General features: G+C 39.7%; 1 protein-coding gene across 2 annotated transcripts; it reads right to left on the reverse strand.

Moving 5' to 3' along the window:
• LOC148063195 (phospholipid phosphatase-related protein type 4-like) lies at nt 1-23,047 on the reverse strand. Of its 2 annotated transcripts, none has more exons than XM_087811140.1 (11): nt 22,670-23,047; nt 12,976-13,161; nt 11,328-11,457; nt 10,060-10,255; nt 7,655-7,712; nt 6,458-6,631; nt 5,306-5,444; nt 4,977-5,208; nt 3,569-4,175; nt 3,332-3,467; nt 1-2,857 (listed from the first exon to the last, which is right to left on the reverse strand). In XM_087811140.1, the coding sequence occupies exons 1-11, from the start codon at nt 22,745-22,747 to the stop codon at nt 1,986-1,988; spliced, it is 2,808 nt and encodes a 935-aa protein (XP_087667266.1). In that variant the 5' UTR covers nt 22,748-23,047; the 3' UTR covers nt 1-1,985. The 2 variants fall into 2 exon arrangements, with proteins under 2 accessions (XP_087667266.1, XP_087667265.1); XM_087811139.1 differs by having other exon boundaries at nt 3,332-3,491.
• Between the last annotated feature and the right edge of the window lie 2,233 nt (nt 23,048-25,280).

Raw genomic sequence — 25,280 nt, forward strand, 5'->3', positions numbered from 1 at the left:
GTTTCATCAGTCCACAGCACCTTATTCCAAAATGAAGCTGGCTTGTCCAAATGTGCTTTAGCATCCCTCAAGCGACCCCGTTTCTGGCGTGTGCAGAGAAAAGGCTTTTTCCTCATTACTCTTCCATAAAGCATCTCCTTGTGTAAAGTGCGCTGAATAGTTGAACGATGCACAGTGACGCCATCTGCAGCAAGTTGATGTTGCAGGTCTCTGGAGCATTTCCTCACAGTTGAAACTGAGAGCTTAAATCTCTGAGATAGCTTTCTATATCCTTCCCCTAAACCATGATGTTGAACAATCATTGTTTTCAGGTCATTTGAGAGTTGTTTTGAGGCTCCCATATTGCCACTCTTCAGAGAAAAACTTACAATTGGCCTCCTTAAATACCCTTTCTCATGATTGGACTCACCTGTGTATGGAGGTCAAGGGTCACTGAGGTTACCAAACCAATTTTACGTTCCAATAATTAGTGCTAAAGGTATTAAAATCAATAAGATATAAGGGTGCCTATATTTATGCACATGCCTAATTTTGTTTAAATAATTCTTGCACACTTTCTGTAAATCATAAACTTTATTTCACTTCTGAAATATCATTGTGTTTGTCTCCTAAAAGATATATTTAAATGGGATTTTTTATCCAAACAACCAATGATTTATAAAGGAAAATCATGAAAATGTACAGGGGTGCCCAAACTTTTTCATACCACTGTATGTGACGTTCACCGGCCTTCTGAAACTAAAATTGTGGTTGGCTTTGAAATCTACTTCTATCCATTGAACAACAGTGGAGGAAAATAAAAGGATACCCAAATGGACTGGCTTACTTGGTAACTTACTAATCCCTTGTGTTGTCTTTGGTTCAAGAATAACGACCTCAGTGTCTGCATATGTATTTCTTAATTAAGCCAGGGAGGTCGTTCACCTCGACCCAGAGACAACACAAGGGATACTACAAACACATTCGTTTTTTAAGCCTTCAGGTCATCTTGACCCAGAGACGACACAAGAAGGTTGAAGAATCTGGTGAAGATGGGCTTGAATGTACTTGACAAGTGGGTATAACAGGTAAAGTCAAAGCTAAATACTGTGAAATAAAATGCAAACTACTTCAGTCAAATCTCAACTGAATCACTTGAGGAAGTCAAACCCAAGTTCACTCATAACTCAAATCATGGTCGACCTTCCCAGAGGCTAAACTAACTAAATACAGTGTCATCTTACAATCTCTTGGCTCTTGTATCAAACATCGCAACGTTTCTTCGTCATGAAACACATATTAGTGAAATCAAATGTTTCAAATAGTTCTAGAAAACCTTGAGAGACCTTATGTGTTGTTGGCATCTAACAACCGTCAGTGGTCAACACCGACCGTCCACACACAGTCCAGGTCGCTCATAGAAAGAAGGCTATTAAAAACAGTGGTACAAAACTTGATATACTATATGGACAGTGACGATATACGTGATAAATATCGCTATAATTGAGCACAAATACTTACGGGACGCTGCGGTCTGTTCAAAAGCTCGTAGCTCCAACACAACAAGTAGCAGAGAATGAGTCTGTTGAGTTTGCACTCACGAACACGGCACAGATATGACACTAAATGCGGTTCTTAGAGCTGTAAGGTGTTTGGTGGCAGGGCGGTCAGGACACGCGTGTCGCTCTGGACACGCATTCTGAAAAAAGGCATTTGGATGTGATTCAATCTCTTCATGAATCAAAAGGGTATGTCAGAGTAAAAAGGAGGGAAACTGCTTCTGATCCAGGATCAGGAAGGGAACCGTCTGTGAAGTGTCTCTGTCCGGTGCTTCTGGTGGACGTGGTGCTCGCTTCCTCAGGGACCCAGCAGCGCCAGCAACACGGTTAGAGACGGATTCAGATTCACAGAAACAAAATATCCAACAAGGATCCAAAGAGAGGAGCTTTCAGGCCCACGCTGACCACTATTGTCGACTACTGTGACACCGTGTGGTCAGGAGAGGGTCATTCCTTGTAGGCCAGCCCCAGCGTCGGAGGCGGGGTGTGCGTGAGAATGGGCCGAGGCAGTGTCGGTGGGGGTGTCGGGCTGGACCGACTGAACATCACCTGCCTGGGTTGAGTGGCGTGCAAGACCTGCTCTTGAAAATTCTGCAGATTCTCCTGGAAACGTTGGTTGCTGCTGACGTTGTTGAAGCGGTGTCCGTCGTCGTAGTGACGGTGGTTGTTGTGCAGGTCCGGGGTGGGCCCGCGCTCTGGCGGGGCGCCGCCGCAGTTGTTCCTCCTCAGCGTGGACTCGCAGCTGGACGAGGCCGCCGATTGGCTGTCGGAGCCGCCGTCGCTGCTGGCGGCCGCCGTATCCACGGGGGTGACCCGGATAGTGGTGGGAGCTTGTGGGTGGGGGTGAAACGGAGGAGGGAAGATGGGGGTGGGCATTAGGGGCGTGTTGGGGTTGGGGGAGGTGGGGTTGTAGTTGTGGGGAGCGTTGTGGAAGCTTGGGTTGTTGGGGTTATAGTTCATGTGCTGCATGTTGTTGGGGTTGACGGGGTAGAACTGGTGTAAGGGGTGATGATGCAGGTGGTTGAAGTGCACAACGCCCCCTCCTTCGCCACCGCCATCACTCTCGCCCTCGATGCCCATCACGCTTCTGCGCCCGTCAGCCGGGCCGCCGTCCCGCGACCCCTCGCCGCCGTCTGTATGTCTGTTCAGGTCGTTGAGGTTGAAAGCCGACTGGCGGAAAGACGCTCGCTGCTCCGACGGCTTCCATCGCCAGGAGCCGCTGCCGTCCGTGCTCGGAGGCTTCACGATGGGTTTATGGCCCCTGGACTCCGGGTGGGCTTCAACGCGGACTATACTGCCGCTTCTCTCCAGACCGCCGCCTGGAAAAATAAAGTAATATAGTCCAACATTAAATAAAACTATATTAAAAGTATATTTTAACTTTTAATTTAAAGCTACAAAAAAAGAAGATCCTATGCTTAACCTACAAAGCACCAACATACATCCCAGATCATCCTCCAAACACATCAGCTTTCATGTCAGGAAACTTACAGTCTATAAGTTAACCCAAGGAGACACAAATATAAATAAATGTATAATCATAGTTCCTCTACTGAGCCATAATCTTTTCCACCCCGAGGAACATTTTAGTGCGTTTCTTTCATTTACAATAATTAATTAAAGATCATTACATTTTTGGTTATTTAAAACCATGTAACTAACAATACATAGAACATTATATTTTAATTCATATGCATGAAGCGACATGTTATGAAGCGTATTATGGGATGGCAAGTTGGTATGACTTGGAGCCTCTCAAGATGCCCTGACATGATATTTGTGGAAATACACACCTCCTCCTCCTCCTACTGCTCCTGAGATGGAGGCAGGCGGGGATGGGTCCTGGTCCATTAAAGCTCGGTACCGGATCGATCCGGTACAGCTCACGGTGCTGCCGCCATCCTCAGACCGAGGCGAGTGGAGAAGACCCTGTTGTTTGGACAAAGCGATCACCTGTACGTGCAGCAAATGTTAACTGGTGGCAGCTGGACGACACTTCTCTCCACATGGATGAGACGAGGGAGACTCACCTGCATCAGTCGAGGTTGTCCGCCTGCACTGAGGGGTCGGCACGGCAGCGTGGTCTTCTCGGCCACCCTCAGCCACTTCTCTCGCACCGACCCGCCGTCTATGATGCTGTCCTCTGACTCGCTCTCCTGGTCTCTGGACGGGTTGTTGTCCTCTTCAGGGATGTGAACCAGCTGCGAGGATCCGGGTCGGGGCTGAATGCAAACCCGAGCCCCGCCGGCCAACCCGGCGCTGCCGTTGGGACCCATGTGACCATGATTGGACACGGTCACACAGCTAGCAGCTAGCTTCATGTACTGGGCGGGGATGTGGGTGCCTGCGTACAACTCCGTCTCCTGGCTGTTCTGGGAGGGAAGGTGAGATCCTCCTCGGTACTCAACCTCCATGGAGGGAGGCTCTGAATAGCAACGCATCTCTGGGTTCCTCTGAGGAGACGAGGCGGAGGTGGGCCTGATCCCGTCGATCACCTGCAGTGAGAGCTTCCTGTTGTCGTTCTTGTTCTTCCACTGGCTGAGGAGCTGCTTGGATCGAGTGGAGTCCATGGAGGCGTGGATGGATGTGTGTCGCCGTGAAACCCGACCTTCTTCTGAAGAAGATCCACCGTGAGACCTGGAGGTGAAACATTTCACAAAATCGGTCATTGTGGGCTCAATACACGCGTCACGACTAACAACTAAATCGCACGACCATTTAAAATCTCCCCCCTTGGGAAGAAGCACATCAGAACACCTGCAGGTGAAAAACCTCAATGATGGAAAACACCATGTTCGTGGTTGATTAGAGCGGCTCCTCTCACATGTTACATTAATATTACATTTAAACTTGCTCCTGCAGACACATGGAAAAACAGAGTCTTTTACTTACCTTTTTACTGGTTTTCTTCATTTTATGACATGGTAAGAAGTCTTGAATGACATAATGTGAGATCAAACTTAATCAAATTCCTACATTTTACCGTAAAAATATCAAAGTGATTTTTAGCTGTTGTGTTGCTACTGAGCTGCCTGCTTGTTCCTCCCATTCTTGCTGACGGCCACAGCACCTTTTCCACCAGGGATGTGTATCATGTAGGTTTTACACGTTACAGGTGCTGTGCCTGACACGATGCTTAAAGAATGAATGGAAGCTTTTTTTTCCTGCGGCATTAAAATGACCAATAGTCTGAGTCATGTTCTGTCAGTATTATTTTGGGACTTCATTTTCACAGTAGTTAGTTTTATGTTGTAAACCTCATCTTTGCTCACAGGAAAAGTGGTCTTAGCTGGGTGCAGTAGGACTCGATGATAGAAGTTTCATTTTTCGTATTTGTCTTATGAGTCAGTGCTGGTGAAAGCGTCAGAAAAGAAGCGTCAGCACATGTTTTACAGGGCATCTATTTTCAGGAGCGTATTTCCTCCTCTGCCGGCGTACCTGGGCAAAGTGCTGCTGCTGAAAGTCATCATGTTGTCACGGTTGTCCAGCGGGCTGAGCGGAGTGATGACCTCCACCTCGGCGCTCGCCCTCTTCATGGCGCTCATCGACGGCTCTCTGTACGACGAGCTCCGGGTCAGGATGGGCTCCCCTCGATGCGGAGACAAGGTGTGGGAGGACGTCCTCGTCAGGAGGATGGGCTCTGGTTGGCTGGGAGCCAAGATGTGGTGACCTATCGGTGAATGTGGCAGAATGATTCATAACTTTGATTTAAAAAGTCGAGAGTCGATAAGGATTAGTCACTACTCGTCACTTCTGTGACAGTTTACCTTGATGACTGTTGCTGATCGTTGATTGGCTGACATTAGGGAGGGAGGAGAGAGGAGGCTCTCTGAGGATGGGGGGCGGAGGTGGAAAACTCCTGGAGTGATCCTCACTGGGTTGGAAGTTTCCCACAGCGTACACTCCCTGTATCCACACAAAAATATTAACATTGTAAGAGGAGTAAAACTTCCCAAGAGGAATGATTAATGATCATTTAAGACAAGAAACCTCCTCAAGTTTAGGTTCTAACCTGACAACAGTGTCTCTTCTTGGAGGATGTGGAACAACACGAGTGGGCAGATGAAGTGGGTTTTATGTGTGTGTGAACTCACAAGTACATCTGATGTCCGTTTGTGAGGCGGTCTAAGTGTGTGTGGGCTGAGAAATATTTTTGCTGGAGTATTAAGTGGATCCACACACTGTTAACGTCCACATTTATTAAAAAATGTAAACCCCAGCGCAGATTGTTGTTAACTAAGATTGTAAAAATGAAAAAACACTTGGTTTCAGATGGTGGTACAACTAAAGCAATTCAGTATGTATGGACACTGGTGCTGAGTGTGATGCATGAACAAGAAAAATCAGATATTTCTAAATAAAATCTAAATAAAGACATGAGATCGGATTATAGTCACAGTGCTAAATGGGTTAATCTGATATATTTTTGACTGAAATGATTGACTGTCTGCACATGAACACATTTGCAGCAGTGAACAATGACAGTGTTCACAGAATCCTCCTCTCACTGTGAAAGTAAATGTCAATCAGCCACGTCTGTTGTTGTTCCGCACACTCATAAAAGACATCCTGCATCACAGTGCAAGGCTCCCTGGTGAAAAAGTCACATTCCTGCACTCAGATTTATGCAGTTCAAACACTAACCCCCTCCAACACCAACCTTTCCTACAACGTTTTCTTTTCATTTAAATCGTTTTAGGAGTTTAAGGGAAGTGAAATGTCACCTTTCATCTGCAGGTACAACAACTTTAAGGTCATTGTAGCTCAGTCTGCATGATAACTTTGGCCTCACATGTAAACAGGTGCTGAGGGTCATCAACTCTCAGGACAGCATGAGGAGAAGGTGACCTCCAGACCACATATGTTCACGACTCAAACCACAGCTCTGAGTAAATCAAATGTTAAAAAAACAGATTTACCAGATAAACGGCGACAGCGGCTCCGAGCAACCATCCACAGTAGACGTCCACCGGGTGGTTCTTGAACTGAATGATGCGGGTCAGTCCGGCCAGAATGGCCAGCATGATGAACGAGAAGACCAACAACGGCTTCAGAAGCTTTGCAGAGTCCGTCAGTACTGTGTTGAAGTACATCTGGAAGGAAAAACCAACAACCTTGACCACCACACAACAAGCGATTGCTCCTTCAAGACATTTGACATTCTTGATTCGACACCTGTGTTCAACTGTGTGGTTGCTATGGCAACCAAACTTTGCAGACGGCTCCGTTTTTTGAGTTTTTAGGCTTCAAGAAGACGATGACAGTTTCCTGTCTAATGAAAACTGATCTATATAATTTATAGAGCGCTTTTCCAGACCAGGGCCGCACTTACACAATCAAAACATCAAAGGTATATATTGTACTTTATTTTAAATGAATTTACTTTAATGTGGCCCAGGATAGTAAGGTAAGGTAAGGTTTATTGATCCCTCAGGAAATAGTTTTTTCTAATAGCCACAGAAAATTTTTCATAAAAAATAAATGAAAAATAAAATAAGAAAAAGAACAAAGAGAAATAAAGAGAAAATGATACAATCCAAGTCTAAAATAAGTACATAGATCAAAGATAAATAACAAAGACAAAGGATACAAAAACTAACACAAAACAGAACATCCAGATACTTTCAGTCCACTCCTGCCCCCGAACTCAGAATTGTACAATATAATAGCCCGAGGAATTAATGAGTCCTTGAGTCTATTAGTTTTGCATCTGGGAAGGAGCATTCGTGCACTCATTCTGCTTCTCTGCTCACTGATGACAGTGTTGAGAGGATGACTGTCATCATCCATGATGGACAGTAGTTTGTCCAGTGATCTCCTCTCAGCAACTGTCACCAGTGAGTCCAGCTTCAACCACAGATCCAGCCCTCCTGATCAACCTGTCCAACCTGTTGACACTCCTCTTGGACACATTCCCACCCCAACACACCACAGCATAGAACAGGACACTGGCCACCACAGACTGGTAGAACATGCAGAGGAGCTTCCTGCAGATGTTAAATGATAAGAGCCTCCTCAGAGAGTAGACTGTACTTTCTAAATTAAGTAAATACCAACTATTACTATTTAGTTTAGTGAAACTAAAATGTTCTTTGAGTCTGAGTAAATATACTCACTGAGATGTAAACAGCCGCAAAGGCGGCCAGTGTTGCATGTTGGGAGGGGAAAGACTTCCTGTGAACAAAGAGTGAAAAAGTGTCACTGTCCACACGTTCATAGCAGCTCAACACTTACACAATGAATGTCAAGAGGATAGTCATATGAAAAACCATTTATGACATGTCATTAACTTAGATTAGCACATCAACTTTCATTGAAAACAATAGTTGGGAGAGGAAAGAAGGTCAAGCATAAATGAGATGTTATACAAATGGGCTGGTGTGAGTGATGATGTCTCGGAGGAGATTTCTCGACTTCCCCCTGTGAAGCGCAGATACTGGTATAGATGTTGGCTGCTGATGGATCAGATGAAGAGAAGCAGCATGACCACACTGGATGAAGAGAGAGATGGATTTGAGAAGACAACAGCAAATATAATAGAGAGCAGGAGGGAGAGAAATAAACAGTTTATTTTTAAGTTTACATTAAACTTTAAATCAATGCTTTAAATCAATGAGTCGAAAGTTATTTCAATGATTTGTTCAGTTCTTGTCAGGAGAGAACAATCGCAGCATCTCTACTAGTTTGAAACAAATCCAAATTAAATATATTTCGGTTTTGACACGTTTCCAAATGTTACTTGTATCTACGCACTTCAAGCCCTTTTTTCTTTACACAAGATCTCCTTCATGACTGCCACATAACAATGCTCAGCAGACTGAAGAGGGTTAAAGGTTGGCATGGAAACTAATGGCATGAAGATGTGCTGTCAAAATCCATCACACGGCTTTGTCTAATTTTCTCAGATAGCATATGACAGGTCATGATGAAGCCTACAGACCGCTTCCACCCATCATGAGCAGTGTTTAAGATGCAGAAATACATCAATTTGAAGGACAATATACCCGTAAGATTATATAAGACATGAGTATTTTAGTAGATGGAAAGTTAAAAAGGGACGCCTTCTAGGCTTAAATTAAATACATACCAGTCTCAATTTCTTATTTGTGGATTGACCATTTAGATGGCAAAAGTCAAATGCAAATCAATAAATGGACAAAAAAAAGGTTCAAAAGATGGATCTTTGATGTTTTGAAATGAAACAAGCTTCTTCTTTAAGTTAAACCTAAAAGATAAATCGTTTTTAATCTAGAAATGAACTTGAATGAAAACACTTAATTACACATACCTTTCATGATGATGTTAAGATCTTTTGAGGCTTAAATAAGTTTCCTTATTTCAAGAAATGTTATTAAGAGAATATTTTAACTTGTTAGACTGACAGATTTTTTTTTCATTTATTCCAAGCAAAAAAATGTTTTACCGGTTATAGAGTGGCCTATTTCCAGAGTTGCTCCCTATAGGGACGGACAATGTTCTGTTTTTATCCCATACCTGGGGCCAACCAGTGCTTTTTAAATGGTAAATTAAATTATTAACAAGATAGTTCTAAAATCAAACAGAATACACTTTACATAGCAAGCAATACATAACATTTTAGTCAAATGTAACACTTCTGTTATCATCTTAAGGGCAAAATCGTGTGCATGTGAGTGTGCACGAGAAGCTTTGCAAGGTAAATTCCAATGTGGCTTAAGAGCGACTACAGTTTTAAATACATGAAAAACGTCTGTATTTCAGACATACAATTGATAATGACCCCAAAACGGAAATGAGGCACCAAATTATGGGTTGCTTTTCAGCTTGTTAAAAGTGTACAGTTCTTTTTTTGTTATTTGTGACTAAACCCTAAAAACGTGTAACTTTTAGGGCACATATCTAATTGTTTAAAGGGCAACTGATGTGAAACTACAATTCTCCAGACTTACTCACAGTTTCAAATATTGTCTTCCTCAGATGCAGTTAGTCTCACATCATGACCCTGTTTTGAAGTTATTAATTAATTAGTTCTCCCCCATCTGAAATATTGTAAAATGAGAGGTTACGAGAGTCCATCATGACGTAATAATGGCTTCACTCCTCCTCCAGCCAGCTGTAATCATGCCTACTTTTTTTATACTACAAGTCCCTTGGACCTCGATGTTTTACCAATCAAACCGGAGTGGGTGTGGTTATGGTAAACAAGAGTTTATCTCCAGAAAAATGGAAAAAAAGACACATACTGATGAGTACAATAGAGGCCCAAGATCTATTTAAGACACATTCAACACATTAGTTGCCCTTTAAGAAAATAAATGAATAATAAATGGCTTCAACTTTTGGTGAAACGTAATCTTGATCTTTATTTTTTTAAATATAAAAACAATTTAAACATAATAATTTATCATTGATTAGTCATCTAATTTAAAAGGTGGCAAATTGTGATGAATGAACGAATTGAATCCAGAATCGAATCTGAAATATATTAAACGATAGTCTACATGATTAAGACATGTTTGTATTTGAGTATTGATTATCTCACCTGCCGGCGGTGATGAGGCCGGGGTCTTGTCCGGAGCAGATGTCCTCCAGAATAAAAGCTTCATCACAACTTGTCATGTTGAGATGTGTGAGATTGGGTTTGCAAACGTCGAGCCAGAAAGGAGTGTGCAGACCCGTGGACAGCTGTAGAATGTCAGTGATGAGAGCGGTCACACACAGACCGAAGATGTGGACGCCTGACCAAAAGAAACACACATGAAGAAGATAAACAATCAAATTTCCTCCCACTTGCAAAGTTCATCAACTGGTGAAGTATTTTTTCAGTGTTAATCCTAGTATTCCTATAGTATTGTTAACCTATCTTAACACATACATAAACTGATGGTTCTCAGCCCCTTTTGCTTTATACTTTATAATTATATTCTTCTACCAACATCTGATCTCATCATGAGTCTATACGTCAAGTATTTTCCACTACATCCCAGAAACTAGTAGAACTTTCTCATTGATACAATCGATACAAATATTTTTCTTCCTTGTCGCTCCCAATGTTATCTGGGCCTCTTCATCTATGACTTTTATAACTTTTCTTCTGGTCTTAAAGCAGCAATACACAAGATGGAAATATAATATTTGGCTCCCCTTAGTGTCGGGAGGTTGTACTGCAGTGTTCCATGATCACCACATTTAGTATGTGCATTTGTATACAAATATTAAGGCTAGTTGTTGTTTAAGTTTCTGATTTTATCCTTTGATAAGTTGAAAAAGTCTCAAAGTACTTCATTAGAAAACACTGTTGATAATCACAGACTTTCCGGTTGGGTCATCCAGACAAAACGCATTAATAAAAATTGGTTTTATAATAGATACAATTGAGATTAAAAGAATGAATTCGTAATGGTATGACTCTTATTGTGGTGACTCACATCAAAGCAAGCTTTCTGTCTGGCTGCAATTTTTAATTTTTAATTTTGTTTATACAGATATATTAACAAATCCATTGACACTGCACTGTCACAAAAATTATTTGACAGGCTATTTTACTTTTGATGTTTTTAATCTGAATGTTGGTCTGTGGAAACAATTCCAATAATAAACCAGTCCACCAGTTCTCCTGGTCTCAAAGAGTGTGTTACACTCTTGGTCTTGTTAACAAATGAAAAGTAAAAGTGTATTTTTATTGATATCAGAATTATCGAAGGAGATTTATTAATGTTTCTGCAGCCGTTTCCATCTTTGGGATGAACAGGACTAAATACTAAACGATAGTAGTATAATGCTGTGGGTGCAACAGCCGCGTCCTCCCACCTATGAAGCGAACAGCCCGGCGTATGTAGGAGTTGAAATTGCAGCCTGCAGCGTTGATGTTGGCCTCAGACTGGAGGCCCGATGACCTCCGGGAGAGGTAGCAGTACAGAATAGCCTCTCCGATCAAAATCTGCCCAAAGAGAAGACAGAAGCAGCACAATTGTGGTTTTGATTAGATGTTAATTTTAAGGAAACAAGCCAATAAATATAGATGAAATGACTTTTTCAAAGAAATAAAATCATCCTTTACAAACTAACAACATCAGAGCAGAGATGGACGCATTATAAGAATTGAGGGAACACTAATCTTTTTCCAGACTCAAGTCTAATTTTTTCCTCTGGATTCTTTTAGTCTTTAATGTTCTTGACTTCCCACTCTTTCTTCAAACCCTTCATTAGAAATAAACTGGTTCTTCAAGCAGCAAAGCAATCAAGCGTCATTCATTACAATTATAAACGTGCATTCTTGTGCTCAGAAACACATGCTGCATAATTATCTAAATTTAAACTTCACTTTCCACTTGTACTTTTCAGTAGCATCACAGACATGTTCTCAATCTTTTTTCACGTCAACAATTAACAAAACCTAGCCTCTAAATTCTTTGAAATATATTTGAGAGTGAAGTTTACACCAATGAGTTGAACTTTTTAAATGTTAGCTGTGAAATGTTAATGAGGTTAAGAGATACAACAACGGTCAATAATATCAATGTCTTTTATTTAGAGATCTACAATCTTAGCTCAAACAATGTATAATAAAATAAGCCAATTCGAAGAACCCCATGACCCCAATAGAGCAATAAAAAATGAATATATTAACTGTATGACAAGCAGAGTAGTGTCTGGGATTCATGTACTTTCACGCCATAAATACTCTCTCTTGTGGGGCATATGTGAAAGATGAGTTTGAAGAAGGTGAAAATTAGATCGGGGGTTCTACTGTTGTAACTTGTCCTCTAGTTGTGGACTGGATAAAACATGTTTTAATAAGATACCTCACAATTCAGTGAAAACGATTAAACACCTCACAATTAAGTCTCAAGATACCAACATAAACACTAAGCAGAGCAACTACTGGCCATGAGAGAACACATGGAATTTTTCTTTAACATTCATCAACACAACGTCAAACAACTACTCTTCACTACCCTCACCCCTTTTCTCCTTCCTAATACCCTGTTCTTGTGCATTTTTCATCCATTTATAAATGTAATTCTGTACAGTATTATGTGTTGCTACTTTCATTCCTATGCATTCAATGACAACTATGATTCCAGAACCATCTTCTAGGTGTACCAAATAATTTTAGATAATTATATAACCTGATGTTTAAAATGTTTTTTCATATACATTTGTCATGCCACAGAAAAGGCATTAAATGTAATTTTTTAACAATAATTTGCTAAAAGTCTAGCTTCATTTAATGACCATATGGGCACTATAGACATTTTAATCAATAAATATTACAAATTCCGTTTTTACCAAAGACAGTCTTTGAATTGTTTGACATACGCACACATCTGTGAACGTTCGTTATACACTCAAGCAAACGACTCTGTAAAATTACAGCATAAATAGTGTGTTGACTCAAAACATTGGAAAACACTGACAGACAAAACCACATGCAACAAAGATGAGGGTCACTCACAGTGACTGTGGGAGCAGCGAAGGCCAAGCTGAAGAGCAGCGGGAGAGGACAGACCTCCTGCCTGGGGAGGATGTAGGGGAGCGACAGGCTGCGGTCATTGCAACTGTACCCAGAATGCACTGGCTGGAAAATATCGGTCAGCTCCAGCAAGTAGAGACTGACGACAGACGAGGCAAGGATGGGGAGCTGCAGAGAGACAAATTAAACAGAATTAAACATTACTTTTGAATCACTGAACATGTGTATTGTTCCTGCTGGATCAAAGATATTCCAGAACCTCAGAGTCAACTGTCCGGGGGGGCTGAATAATGTGATGACTCACTAATTTGCATTCACAGTGTTTGCAGTAAGTCACTTCTTCACGGGGGGGCGTTCCTCTCTTTTCGTGTCGTGTCATTCCTCCTTTCTTTTTGTCTTGTGACCTTTTGTTTTTAATAATCGTCTTTATCAACATGAAGAGGTTGATGCTGAATAGATCACATGACAATACAGCACATTATGACCACTGACCGTGTAAGAAATTGTTTGTCTGAATAGTTACAGTGTTCCAATAGAAGTGGGGTACTTGTAGCTCCATGTGGATTTAGGAAACACTTTGGGAAAAAAGTGACGCATTACCTTGGTCACTTTCCTTCTGGTCTATAAAAGAGAGGGCAATGTTAATAACCACTGCCAAGGAGGTATCTTTATTCATCAACATCTTGATCCATGAATTGTATAAAGACTTGCGTTGTGCAAATGATCATATCTCAACTGTCCCTTGTTATCTTATTGAGCTCATTGCTATAAACAAGACCGTAACGATTGTTGTCACAAGAAGCAACACTTCAATAACAATTTACAAGAATTTATAATCCAACTTTTCTTTTGCTTGATGATAGCAGTAAGTCTAAAACTGCACATTGAAAGGCCAGGTAGAGCCATTACAATATGTACCCACAAAAATCAAAAAGCAAAGGAAGAAACACCCAAAAGACAAATACCTTTGACTTTACAGGAGTTTGTGTCCAGCTAAAATAGTGAACAGGCTCTAAAATACTACCTTCTACACAGTCCAATTGACTCGCTTTTAGACCTGTTGGATAAAATTATGTAACTTTAAGAGATGTTCGCTGATAGTCTCTTATGTCGCAAATGCTTGACAATGTATAAAATTAAATTGAAAAAAGGTAATGTTTGCCAATGATATTGACTTAAATATACCTAATATTTTAGTTAATGAGTGGTTCAGCAGAGGTAAGACTTCTCCTGCACTAGAACGGATACATTTCACTTGCATGGTAAAGTTTATTATGTGCAAATACCAAATTACTAAACATAAATGTGGAATGAAGCGCCTCATATTAAGTAAAGGATCAAGCTAGCATGAATGAGTATTTAAATTGACCTCGGTGGATCACTCTCTGCAGAAGTGGCACAAAATTGCCTTTTTTAAGTAAACATTTGTTTCAAAATATCCTTCAAAAAGTGGTTGAATGCAAGAAAACAGTGGCTTTGCAACTTTCCTGATTGACCGTAGTGATCTGCTCAGAACAGCACACTCTCATCTTGATACAAAAGGACATGTGTGATGTGTGGAGTGATGCTACAGTACTGTTGCTAAGACATCTATGCAACAACACCACATGGTACAATTCTGATACAAAGCGTTTCCTCAATGATTATGACTATTGAAAAAATTATGTAATGGCTTTAGTCTGGACCAGACTTTTCTGTCTGTACAATGTCCTCATATGACCCTCATGCTAAACGAGGACACCAAAAAGCTGGCTGGTTCAGTCTGAACTGGACTTTCTAAGAATACAGCACATAAAATGCGAGACAGGGGGGTTTGTAATGAAGACAGTGATTATCACTTCGGTGTCTCGACCCTCTGGGCGCTATCCATCTCTTAATCTGATGAATAAAATCCTAATGAGTCCTTTAAGACAAAGAATGAGGAGAAGTGGTGGTAATGGATGTACAAACAGAAAGAATCAGACTGCAGCAGGATGTTTTTCTCCTCTTAACGTTCCAGTCCCGATATAAAAATACACCCATTCAGAGAGCCACGTTGCCTAGCAGCCAGTTAGTGGGTAGGATGGTGTGACCGAGTCTGAGGGAGAAAATGCAGCTCTGTCAGGAATAAGAAACGAGGAGACAGGCATGTTCAGCCCCATCATCCAAAAACAAACAGATGCTGCTGTCATATTGTTTCAAAAGAATATTCAGCGTGTTTGCCTGACTATGATGTTGCCCTTAATTTGTTCTTTATTTCAAATAATATACCAAATGTCCCACTGATTCTCCAGGCATGTCATGTGACCACCATGGACAGATTCCCATCAAACAAACCACAGAGACCATCACTCACATCAACAGATCATTTAGAAAAGTTATGTTATTGTAATGAGAAAATGTGACTCTCAGACATACAGATAATCAGAGACAAATTCAAGCTATTATCAATTTCATATATCATTCACGCACATTAACTTTATTATCATAGAGTGCATCCCGTTTTCATGATTTTATAATGACGCTAAACTCAAAATGTGCTAAGGCTCATTTTTTCCTGCCTTTCATCACTGCATCTTGTTTATTGAGTGTTACTAGATGGCATCACAACCCACCACTGGACTGCCTGTGCTTACGGTTTATGTCCGAGGAGATTTCAAGATAGAAACGATATTCAAAATAATGTCTTGGTCTACATGTTAACTACATCTTTTTCAGATGTGCTCATCCTACTAGTTATTGATCCAATTGATCCACCAATAAGAGGTGATCATGGCTGTTCTATTGAGGAACAAAGCAGAAGAGGCTGACAGAGTCTGTGTATTTACTTGAATGACCTCTGCAAACACATTTTTGTGGGATAAAAAAAAATGTATTTAGCTTATTTATCATATTATAGCTTATAATATGGAATGTTATAATTGTTATTATGTTATAATAAAATTTCTGATTTTAAAAGGTTTACTTATGTCAATAAACAACTTGAGTATTAATAATGTACCAGCACATATATTCCACTACATGAGTTGCTACTGGTACTCCAATGCTCCTTAGGTTTGAAATGATCACACTGTAATTGTGGGTCAGCTTCGGTTGTTTTTCATTTCAGATGGTTGACAATGAAGCTGCCTTCTGATGGCTTCAGAAGAAGAAGAAGAAAGACAATTGGAGTGAGGGGTTGATAGATGATCAAGTGCAACATCTCAGTGTAGAACTGTGGCTCCTATGCAAGAGAAACCAGTGCAGATGGTTTGAGTATCTATTCCAGATCAATTTCTAATTATGACCCAGGCTTGTCTAACTAAGTGGAAAGGACCGGGAAAATGCTTGGGGAATTTAGCCTTGGTAGTTCCTTTAATGTCTAAAATATATTTGTGTCAAAGCCTCATCTACTCCTTCAGAGCAAGTTTTCTCCAGAGAATACTGTCAACAGGCTTGGATCTTTTCTCAAGTTGACGAATAACCTTTACTTTACATGTCAGTGTTATTACTAAAACTGTATTTAAATAACTGGGTTATGATTCGACACGTTCAATAAAATGTTTTGAATTAATGTAGCTTTGTAGTATTAACCTAGCTTTACTTTCATTTGTAAACACTAATTTGTAAAATATTATACCTCTATTTAGATTCACACCATCATTAATTGTTGTCCGTCTGCCCCATCGAGCCGTGTTTCCAACGTATATTAATATATTGAGAAATATGAGTGCTTAATAAAAAACAAAAGTAAGTAAGTCATTTATATTTATATGGAACTTTTCCAGACCAGGGTCACAAAGTGCCTTTAACTATAGTTAATTAACTATTATTATGATAAAAACTACCCATATCGATTAGGAAGTAATGGGTATTGGTAATTGAGCTGAACGATATGAACAAAATGTTATATCTATATTTCCTGATAACTCAATATCGATGTGAAAAAAACATTATAATACATGACAATAAAAAGTGCTGCTTATTATGAGTTATTTATTATAACTCACTTTCAGTAATAAACATAAACTCAAAAAAAAAAAAAGAAAACATTAATATGTGATAGTTCTATTCAGCTTTGCTTTTAAGAAAGAACAAGTATATAATACTACAACTAGTGGGAAGTGATACTGCAATATGTTATACTCTTCAAAAGACAACATAACAACTTCACTTTTAACTCACTGTGTACTCCAGATTGCCAGGACCTCTCACAACATACTGTATAATGTTATAATGCTATTTTGACTGTACACAGGTATCATGTCTTAAGCAATGGTATATGTGATAGAAGTTTGCTTGATCTGTCCGTCCTCGATTTTACGAAGTTCACTACAGCTGAGAAATGGAACGACCCTTAAGATGTTGGTGGGGGATTCCCCCAAGGGGAATTGCTTAAGGCAAGTGAGCGAGGGTACCTAAACCAAGTATTGAAATGTAGCTTCAAGTAGTGCGTGGTTATGTTGGATCAGATTCATTTTTGGAGGAAATTTTTGAAAAGCATAACCTGCACAACACATTTCAGTGGTTAACGTCCTTGTTTCTCAAATACAGCTCTATATGATGGACAAAGATATTTTCTGTAAATCAGTGGAAGATTCTGACTGTATCCTCTGCACTTGTTGATAGTCTTTGCTGAGGGTTTCCTTGTGTCTCCCGCCAGCCTTTCGGGGAGTTTGCTATTGGCCGACTTCAGCCGTCAATCAACATTGGATGCAAAAAAGACATTTATAGTTTTTGACATAGCTAGTTTACAAATACAGGCAGCAATATAGGCATCATAAGTTGACATTGAACATTGTGTTATGTAAGCTCTGATAAAGCCATTGGAAGACCAAATTGGCTTTGGTACAAGAATAATTGTGAAAGAAAGGATCAGAAGACTTATGCAGTAGAAGTCTTTGGTGTCATGGACTTGTAAAAGCTGCTAAGAGATGGTTTGGGTCGATCCATTAGTGTGGCAAAGTTGCGCGACAAAGTTGCAGTGGTGATGACATCCTCTACGAACTCTGTATAAAAACACATTTTTGCTGGGAGGCTTCTACATGACTGCTTATGATATATTATCAAAATGTTTGACTCGTAACAAAATTAACACATTAAAAAATGTAACCTCATTATTATCCGTCCCATATTAAGTCAAAAGGCAAAATGGAGGAAACAGTCACATCAGCAGGAAGTCTTGTCAGAATGACTGCTGGGGAACTATGCTAACACTCCCACTGGTGTGTGTTTCTTCTTTTACTGCCTCTACACATTTACTTTGGCTGCTCCTGTTTAACTCCAAATGCAGACATAGTGCACTTCACTTAATGAAATAGAGGTAAACAAGTATTCTTTAAACCCTGAATCAATGAGTTTGGCCTTCTTGTACGACCAGGTCGACATTTGAACAAGTTTGTGGATAAATTCTGTATGTAAACATTTCTTGTTTCCTGCCTACAGAATGAGAAGAACTATGAACGGCCCAATATGATTTATTTGAAAAGAAAATCCTCTTTCTACTTAAATTGTTATTGCATTTCATTTAATCAAGTATTAACAGGATATTACTGGAAAAACAACAACTTCATACATAATATATTTTAAAATTGTGTTCAATTGTGTTATTACTTGTTTGTGCCACAGCCACATACAGTTATGTTTTGTTTGCTTTTTCGTTTCGTTCATGGTAAATTTGACACACAAACCTTGTAGGTGATACACTAACCTCACAATAAGATTCGATACAAAATATTTTAAGACACTTACATAATTCTAAGAAATATTTTAGGGGGATTACTGACATCTTGTGATTGTTTCATTTACTGTGGAAGTAAAATAACTGAAAGACAAAAATGGCAAAAGAAAAAAATCTGCTTTAAAAAAAGCTGGAGCCTATCCTCTTGTCCTCAGTCTGCAGGACCTCATTGTGCCATTAACCGCGGACATAATGACTGCCAGTATTTTAGTTTACATACACTTTTTAAAACCATAAATACCAATGATAAAAAGAAAATGAGTAACATTTAATTTTTTTAATGGTTTTAAAAAACTGGTTATATAGCCAAATACATTGCTGGTGAATATTGAAACAGTATTGTGAAAACGAATCCCTTGTCGTTGATTTAGAGAACATTAATTATTCTTCTACAATGAATGTAGCTTAACAACCAATATAATAATGAATGATGGTTACCTTGTTCAATGTATTGAGTGTTAAAATACTTGTGACTAGTATAGTGTTTTTGGATTGGCCTACCACCACTGGCGAAAGCTTGTTCCTATATGAATGCAGTCTTTGAGTAGCATATGTAGGTTATGTTTGAAGACATAGATCGACTGCAGACACTTTATTTGTAAATGCATTTGCTCATCATTTCCACAGTGGTGGAGATGTGCGTCCTGCTGTATCAGTGTGGGAGTGTAGGAACTAGAAGTACTTACACTGTGGGCGTTAGACTTGGAATGTGGAACTGTTCTTGTGAGTCAGTGAAACAGTGAAACAGTGCTGTGAAGAGTGATGGTCTTGTTGGAAATCGTCTCAATTAAGTTGGCAAGTAGGCCATGTTAGGTTATAAATGTATGTAGAATTATATCAAGACCCAGTTAAAAAGACTCATAAATTGAAGTGCACATTGTGTTGGTTAGAATTTAAATTATGGAACAACTGGATTTCATCCAAAAAATCCTTAAATCTTTGCTTGTTTAACAGTAACTTTAGAATCAGCAAACATCATCATCCTGAGAGGCATGTCAGTTGGTCTGACCATATTGAAGAAGAAGAAGAAGAATGAATTTTAATTTTAATTTTATATAAAAAAAACATTCGACTTTGTCATGATACTAGTGGAGTAAAGAAAATTATTCTATTTTATTTTTTATTTAAGAATTTTAGTTGTGACAGGCCAGCTCTGGTAGTAGGTGACCGTTGCCGTCAATCATCCTAACATTCTTTCCAATATACAATCCTATCAGACAAACCGCTGTAGCTAAAGAGGTTTTGGAACTTTAACTGGCCGTGATCGGTGACTAACTTTAGGCAGGTCGTGTACAAAGTTTTTGCTGGGTCCTGAGCGAGTATTAAATATCAAGCTAACATTAACGCGGTGTGGTTAGTCTTGCCTCAGCAGAACAGAGAACAAATCACAGATGAAACGTAAATGATTGGACATGAAAAGGAAGGAAAATTAACACACAAAAAAACACATGAGCTACAGGGGGCGGTGTTACAGTCCAAACCTGCCGATGAGAACATCGGGAGACTTCCCAGTCAGGACTGTTGTCTATACATTGGGTTTTTAGCCAGCGCTGATCGATGCAATGAAATGAAATGGACATGGTTCATTTAGTTACTTAAAACAAAGTTATATACCAATATAACATTAAGCTTGCAGCATTGTAAAAATACACATTTCATTCAAATTTGCTGCCATCATCATATTAGAAGGTAGTCTGTGTGTTATGAACTCACTGATCATTTCTTTTACACGCTGTGTTTCGAGTTGCAGTCATAAAGAGCTTTGAACAGTTCAGTTGTGATCCCTGAGGTTCTGATAGCACTTGTTCTGAAGTCTAATCTCAACCTTTGTGATTTGAAAATGGCGTTGGCAAATGCGATTAATCACCCAGACCTAATTTTAGCCCATTATTAGCCTATTTTCTCTATTTTTTATTCTTACCATAATTCACTCTGAAATGTATAATCTTTTGAGAGGATTTAAATAGATCTTTCACATTTATAGACATAATCTGGATCTTAGACCTGCTCATTGAAAACTGATTTAATGAACCAATATTTCCAACAGTGACAGCATTAGTCAAGATCAGGGGTCGGCAACCTTTAGCACTCAAAGAGCGATATGGACCCATTTCCTACAGGAAAGAAAACCATGGGAGCAGCAAAACCTTTTGACATTAAAAATTCAATAAAATCCCATATAATGGTCATTTTAAAACAGACAAACTTATTTGTAGAGGCTTTTCCCTGATTTTCTGGGACCGTGTTTGTCTTATGTGTCTTAGCTTTTTAAACTATATATTTTAACTGTATATTGTTTTTGATCGCTTTGTGACCCTGGTCTAGAAAGGCGCTTTACAAATAACCAATACTTACTTACTTAATGCTATATATAAATAACTATAAAGAAAACGTTAGTGATTATTGACTCAAAATTAAAACTTTGCTCATTTTGTACTCACCCTCATATTGACTAAGGGATTATTTTCAGAGTAATGTGTTTTGTCTGTTTTAAGAGTTATAGGCAAAAATGTTTGTCCATTTTAATGTAGCGACTGGTGCTCAGTCATCTTCATCCAAAAAAAACGCATTTAAAAACAACAACAACAAATACCTTCTACTGCTCTGTAATGTCCTTCTTGTATTGAAGCCTTGACAAGAGGAATTGTTCCAGAAAAAACGAAACAAATCTCTATCTTTTATGCTTGTTTTGAGCGGACGCCACTAGACCATTAGCCTATATCTTGCACATGCACACTGACACTTAATTTGTATCAAGCAGGAAAGACTTCAAGCAGAAGCTGAGAAACTGATAAATTCCACTTCAGATAAAATTAAAATAAACAAGACTTATTTATGTTTCCTTCATGAAAAAAATCCTCATGTTGAGGCTTCAATACAAGAAGGGCGTTACAGAACGGCACCAAGGAGGTATTTGGATGTTTTTTGGAAGATGAAGACCTCAAAAAGTTCGGATTCCTGAAAAGAATCCTCAGTCGATAGAAGGGTTATCAAACTGGCTGTTGTAGATGGAAATACAAATATGTAAGCACAGCCTCAATTAAGTGATAGAGACATTGGAGACGGCAGCGTAAAGAAGCGACTCAGAAGAGACAGGTTTTCAGAGTAAACAAAAGGAAAATGCCCAAACTTAACAATGAATGTTCTTGTAGGGTTTTTGTAATCGAGTGATGTTAATGCTGCGATACTCATACTGCACTTTTTAAGCTTTTATTTGATTTTCAAAATGTTACAAACGATTCTGCATATTATCTCTCTATGACAATATCTCATGTAACAACGTGAACCCCTGCGGATTATAGGCGCCGCCTATTTTTTTTAATCACATATAGCAACACACCAACATATCTGGGAAACACAGTGTCATCTAATCCAGACAACATTCACACAGATGGGATTCAAGCGATAAAACCTTTATAAAGACAATACGAATGCAGTTGTTTTTTTTCATTTTCTCTCCACCCAAAAATGATCTCTTGAATGACAGCCTTAACCCCTTCCTTCACTCTTCTAATGCAATGGTGGTCTGGTACTGGGATCTTTGGCAGGAAAATGGCCATCTGCTCAATGAATGTGCATTTTTTTTTTCTGCTGGTCTCCACAAACCAGTGATCCTAGTTCCTATAGATCATGAGGCAGGTGACCCTGGACGACACCTGTCCGTCAAAACATCTATTTAGACCCTTCAGGTTTGTGTCCAGACTGTACTGGTGAACCGCAGTCAAGACCCAAATCCGTCCAGATGTGACATCGACGCTCGTGTCTGTAGCACGAGTCCAGCACTGATGCTACTTTGTAGAGTCAAACTACACCTGAGAGCTGGTATTGCTCAAGGGCACCTCTCTGGTTTTACACCAGCGATCTTCTGCTCTAGTCGGGGATTACGTTGCTCGTTTTAATGCATCGTTCAAGCGCGTGAGAAGACCCCTCTGTCAGCGCGAGGACACGTCCACGACCCTCCAGAACCGCGACACTTACCTCTACAAAATAAAAGCACGGCAGCAGCGTGACGCTGTCCTTGGTCTCCTTCCCGCCTTTCAGCTTGGCTCGAGACATGACGAGCGGCCGCTGGTCTCTCCGGTTCCGGGGAGACAGACAGTCGTACTTGACCCCCCTCGTAATTTTGGCGAGTTTCCCCACAGGAACCAGGCGTCCTCTCCTCGAGGCTTGTCGTCCACGAGACCGCCGGACTCTGCTTCACGTCAGTCCCTGGTTATCCCCAAAACGCGTTCATTTTTCAACAGGAGTGTCACACCTCGGCTGGTCCTGCTTCTCCTCGCGTGGATTCCGTCCATTTAACGTGACCAACGGTGACACAGGTGAGTGCGTGGGGCGCGCGCAACATGTGGAGGAGGACTCCCGTGTTTCTGCTCCGCCGCTCTGCCGCAGCAGGTGAACACTCACAAGCCGGAGACAACTAGCGACTCCGCTTCCTGATAGTCGTTTCAAAATAAAAGGAGGTTCCGGCATTAATTTAGACAGAAAATATAAGAGTTCATTTAAAATATAATAGTAAATTGACCTTTTTTCCTTTCATTTGTGTTATTTCGTAGCATCGCCAATCGAAAAAAATCAGGTTACAGTCATTTAATACAGCTTCAATAGGTTTTGACTTCTGCTTACTGTTACAGATTCTAAATAATATATCATTTAGATTTTATTTTTTTTACCCAGTCCTCTGTTTTAGCATTTAATTGTGAAATTCCTCATAAAAAAGATTCCTCTTTGATATTTACTATCCACTACCATTAGGTCAGAGGACACCGTTCACCCCTCCCTTGTTTCTTGAGTAGAATAGTGATGGACAGCTCACCTCATAATGCTTGGAGCAAAATAGCAACCAAGCGATGGGCGTGGTGTGAAGAACGAGTTGTGCTCAAAACCTACTTTCCCACATGGGGGACACAAATGAGTTTCCAAACGCCCCCTCAAGCTCAGCGAACAGCTCTGCTACAGATATTTGGGGCACACAGGCCTCAGGGCTGCAGGCGATTATCTTGGCTTCATGTTGGAGCTCCTGCTGCAGCCTCCCACTACAGGACCAGAGCCTGCAGCCTCGAAAACACGAGCACCGTGTCTTGAATTAGTGGATTTCGTTAATGATACACTTCAACATTGTTTTAGTTTCGATGTAAAAAAGGTCAGGGATAAATATTCTGACGTAGTGTTGCTGCAGGGAGTTAAGAAGCTGCATTTCATCGACAATATTTGCCACTGACACCATCAAAGGCAGAAACCAATTTAACACCAAGAATATATGGATTGGCTGTTTTAAATTTTAGCAGTATATAAATTCTTTGTTGAAAAGATAATAATACTAGAATGGAAAATAAAAGTACATTTCAATTGAAACATATTTATGCACCAAAAACATTTAACACCATCAAAAATAATTAACTGAAAGAACAATATTTAACTGTTTACAAAAACAATTATCTGCGGAAGAATTTTTTTCAGCAAACAAAATATACAAATATTCAAAAACTAAAATAAAATCATTAACGCTCACATCAAGAACTAACAAAACAAATGTGCTGAAAACAGTGAAAAAGATAATTTACATGATTTCAGTTCAAATATTTTGACACTAGGTGGAGCCACAAACAGCATTTTAAATACTTAGGAGTGAGGCTTTAGTCGCATTTTGAAGGATAAAAATCACATGCATTACTAAGAGATCATCAGCAGGTGTCAGTATATTGTTAAAATATTTTAGTTCATGAGACACTCTTCTTCTTCTGGTGAGACAGATCTCTCCAGAGATCTTCTCTCTGGGTGAGATCTGTCTCTAGGGTCCGAGAGGAGCTGGTTTTTCTTATATCGGAAATTTGAACACTCTTTTCTCGCACGAAAGCCTAATGCTCGACCACTAGACCAGGAGTGTTGAAGCTAAGACCACTGTTGCTCCTAAGCTTTGGAATGATCTTCCTCTCTCTTTGCGCTTGATGGATCTACTGACTCCTTCAAGAAACATCTTAAGACGTTTTTATTTGTTCAGGCTTTTCCTTGATTTTCTGGAACTCCTGTTGTATTATCAGTTTTATCTTGACCTTTAAAATATATACTTTATTGAGTATTGTTTTGATTGTTTAAGCGCTTTGTGACCCTGGTCTGGAAAAGCGCTATACAAATAAAACTTACTTACTTACTTACTTACATACTTACATGAAGGCGCCTGAATGTCAACCACTGGGAGACCCTCTTCAGTTAGAAAACGTTTTTTTGGAATTTGCTCAGAAGTATTTTTTATTCAACATCCTCGTATTTACTAAAACTGAGAAAAATAATGTATTACAAATTTTAACTCACAAAAGAGTAATGATTAATCAGACCTTCAATAATGCGTTTCAAACTAAATTCCCCATTTATTAACAACCGATTTTTACTTATTTATGTATGATAACGTGACTTATTTTATTAAGTCAAATAAAAGGCTTAATCTAATCGAGTCAGCAACATGGTGATGAGAAGCAAAGGTGAAGAACATAGTGTCTGAAACCAAAGAGAAAATGATGAGTTAGTGACTCTACAGCTTCACCGACTACTTTCTTCTGCGTTAGTGGACTTACTTCCATTCTTGAATTTCCAC

The sequence above is a fragment of the Callionymus lyra genome, chromosome 16 (assembly GCF_982586985.1).
Source record: "Callionymus lyra chromosome 16, fCalLyr1.hap1.1, whole genome shotgun sequence".
In the NCBI taxonomy this organism is placed as follows: domain Eukaryota; kingdom Metazoa; phylum Chordata; class Actinopteri; order Syngnathiformes; family Callionymidae; genus Callionymus; species Callionymus lyra.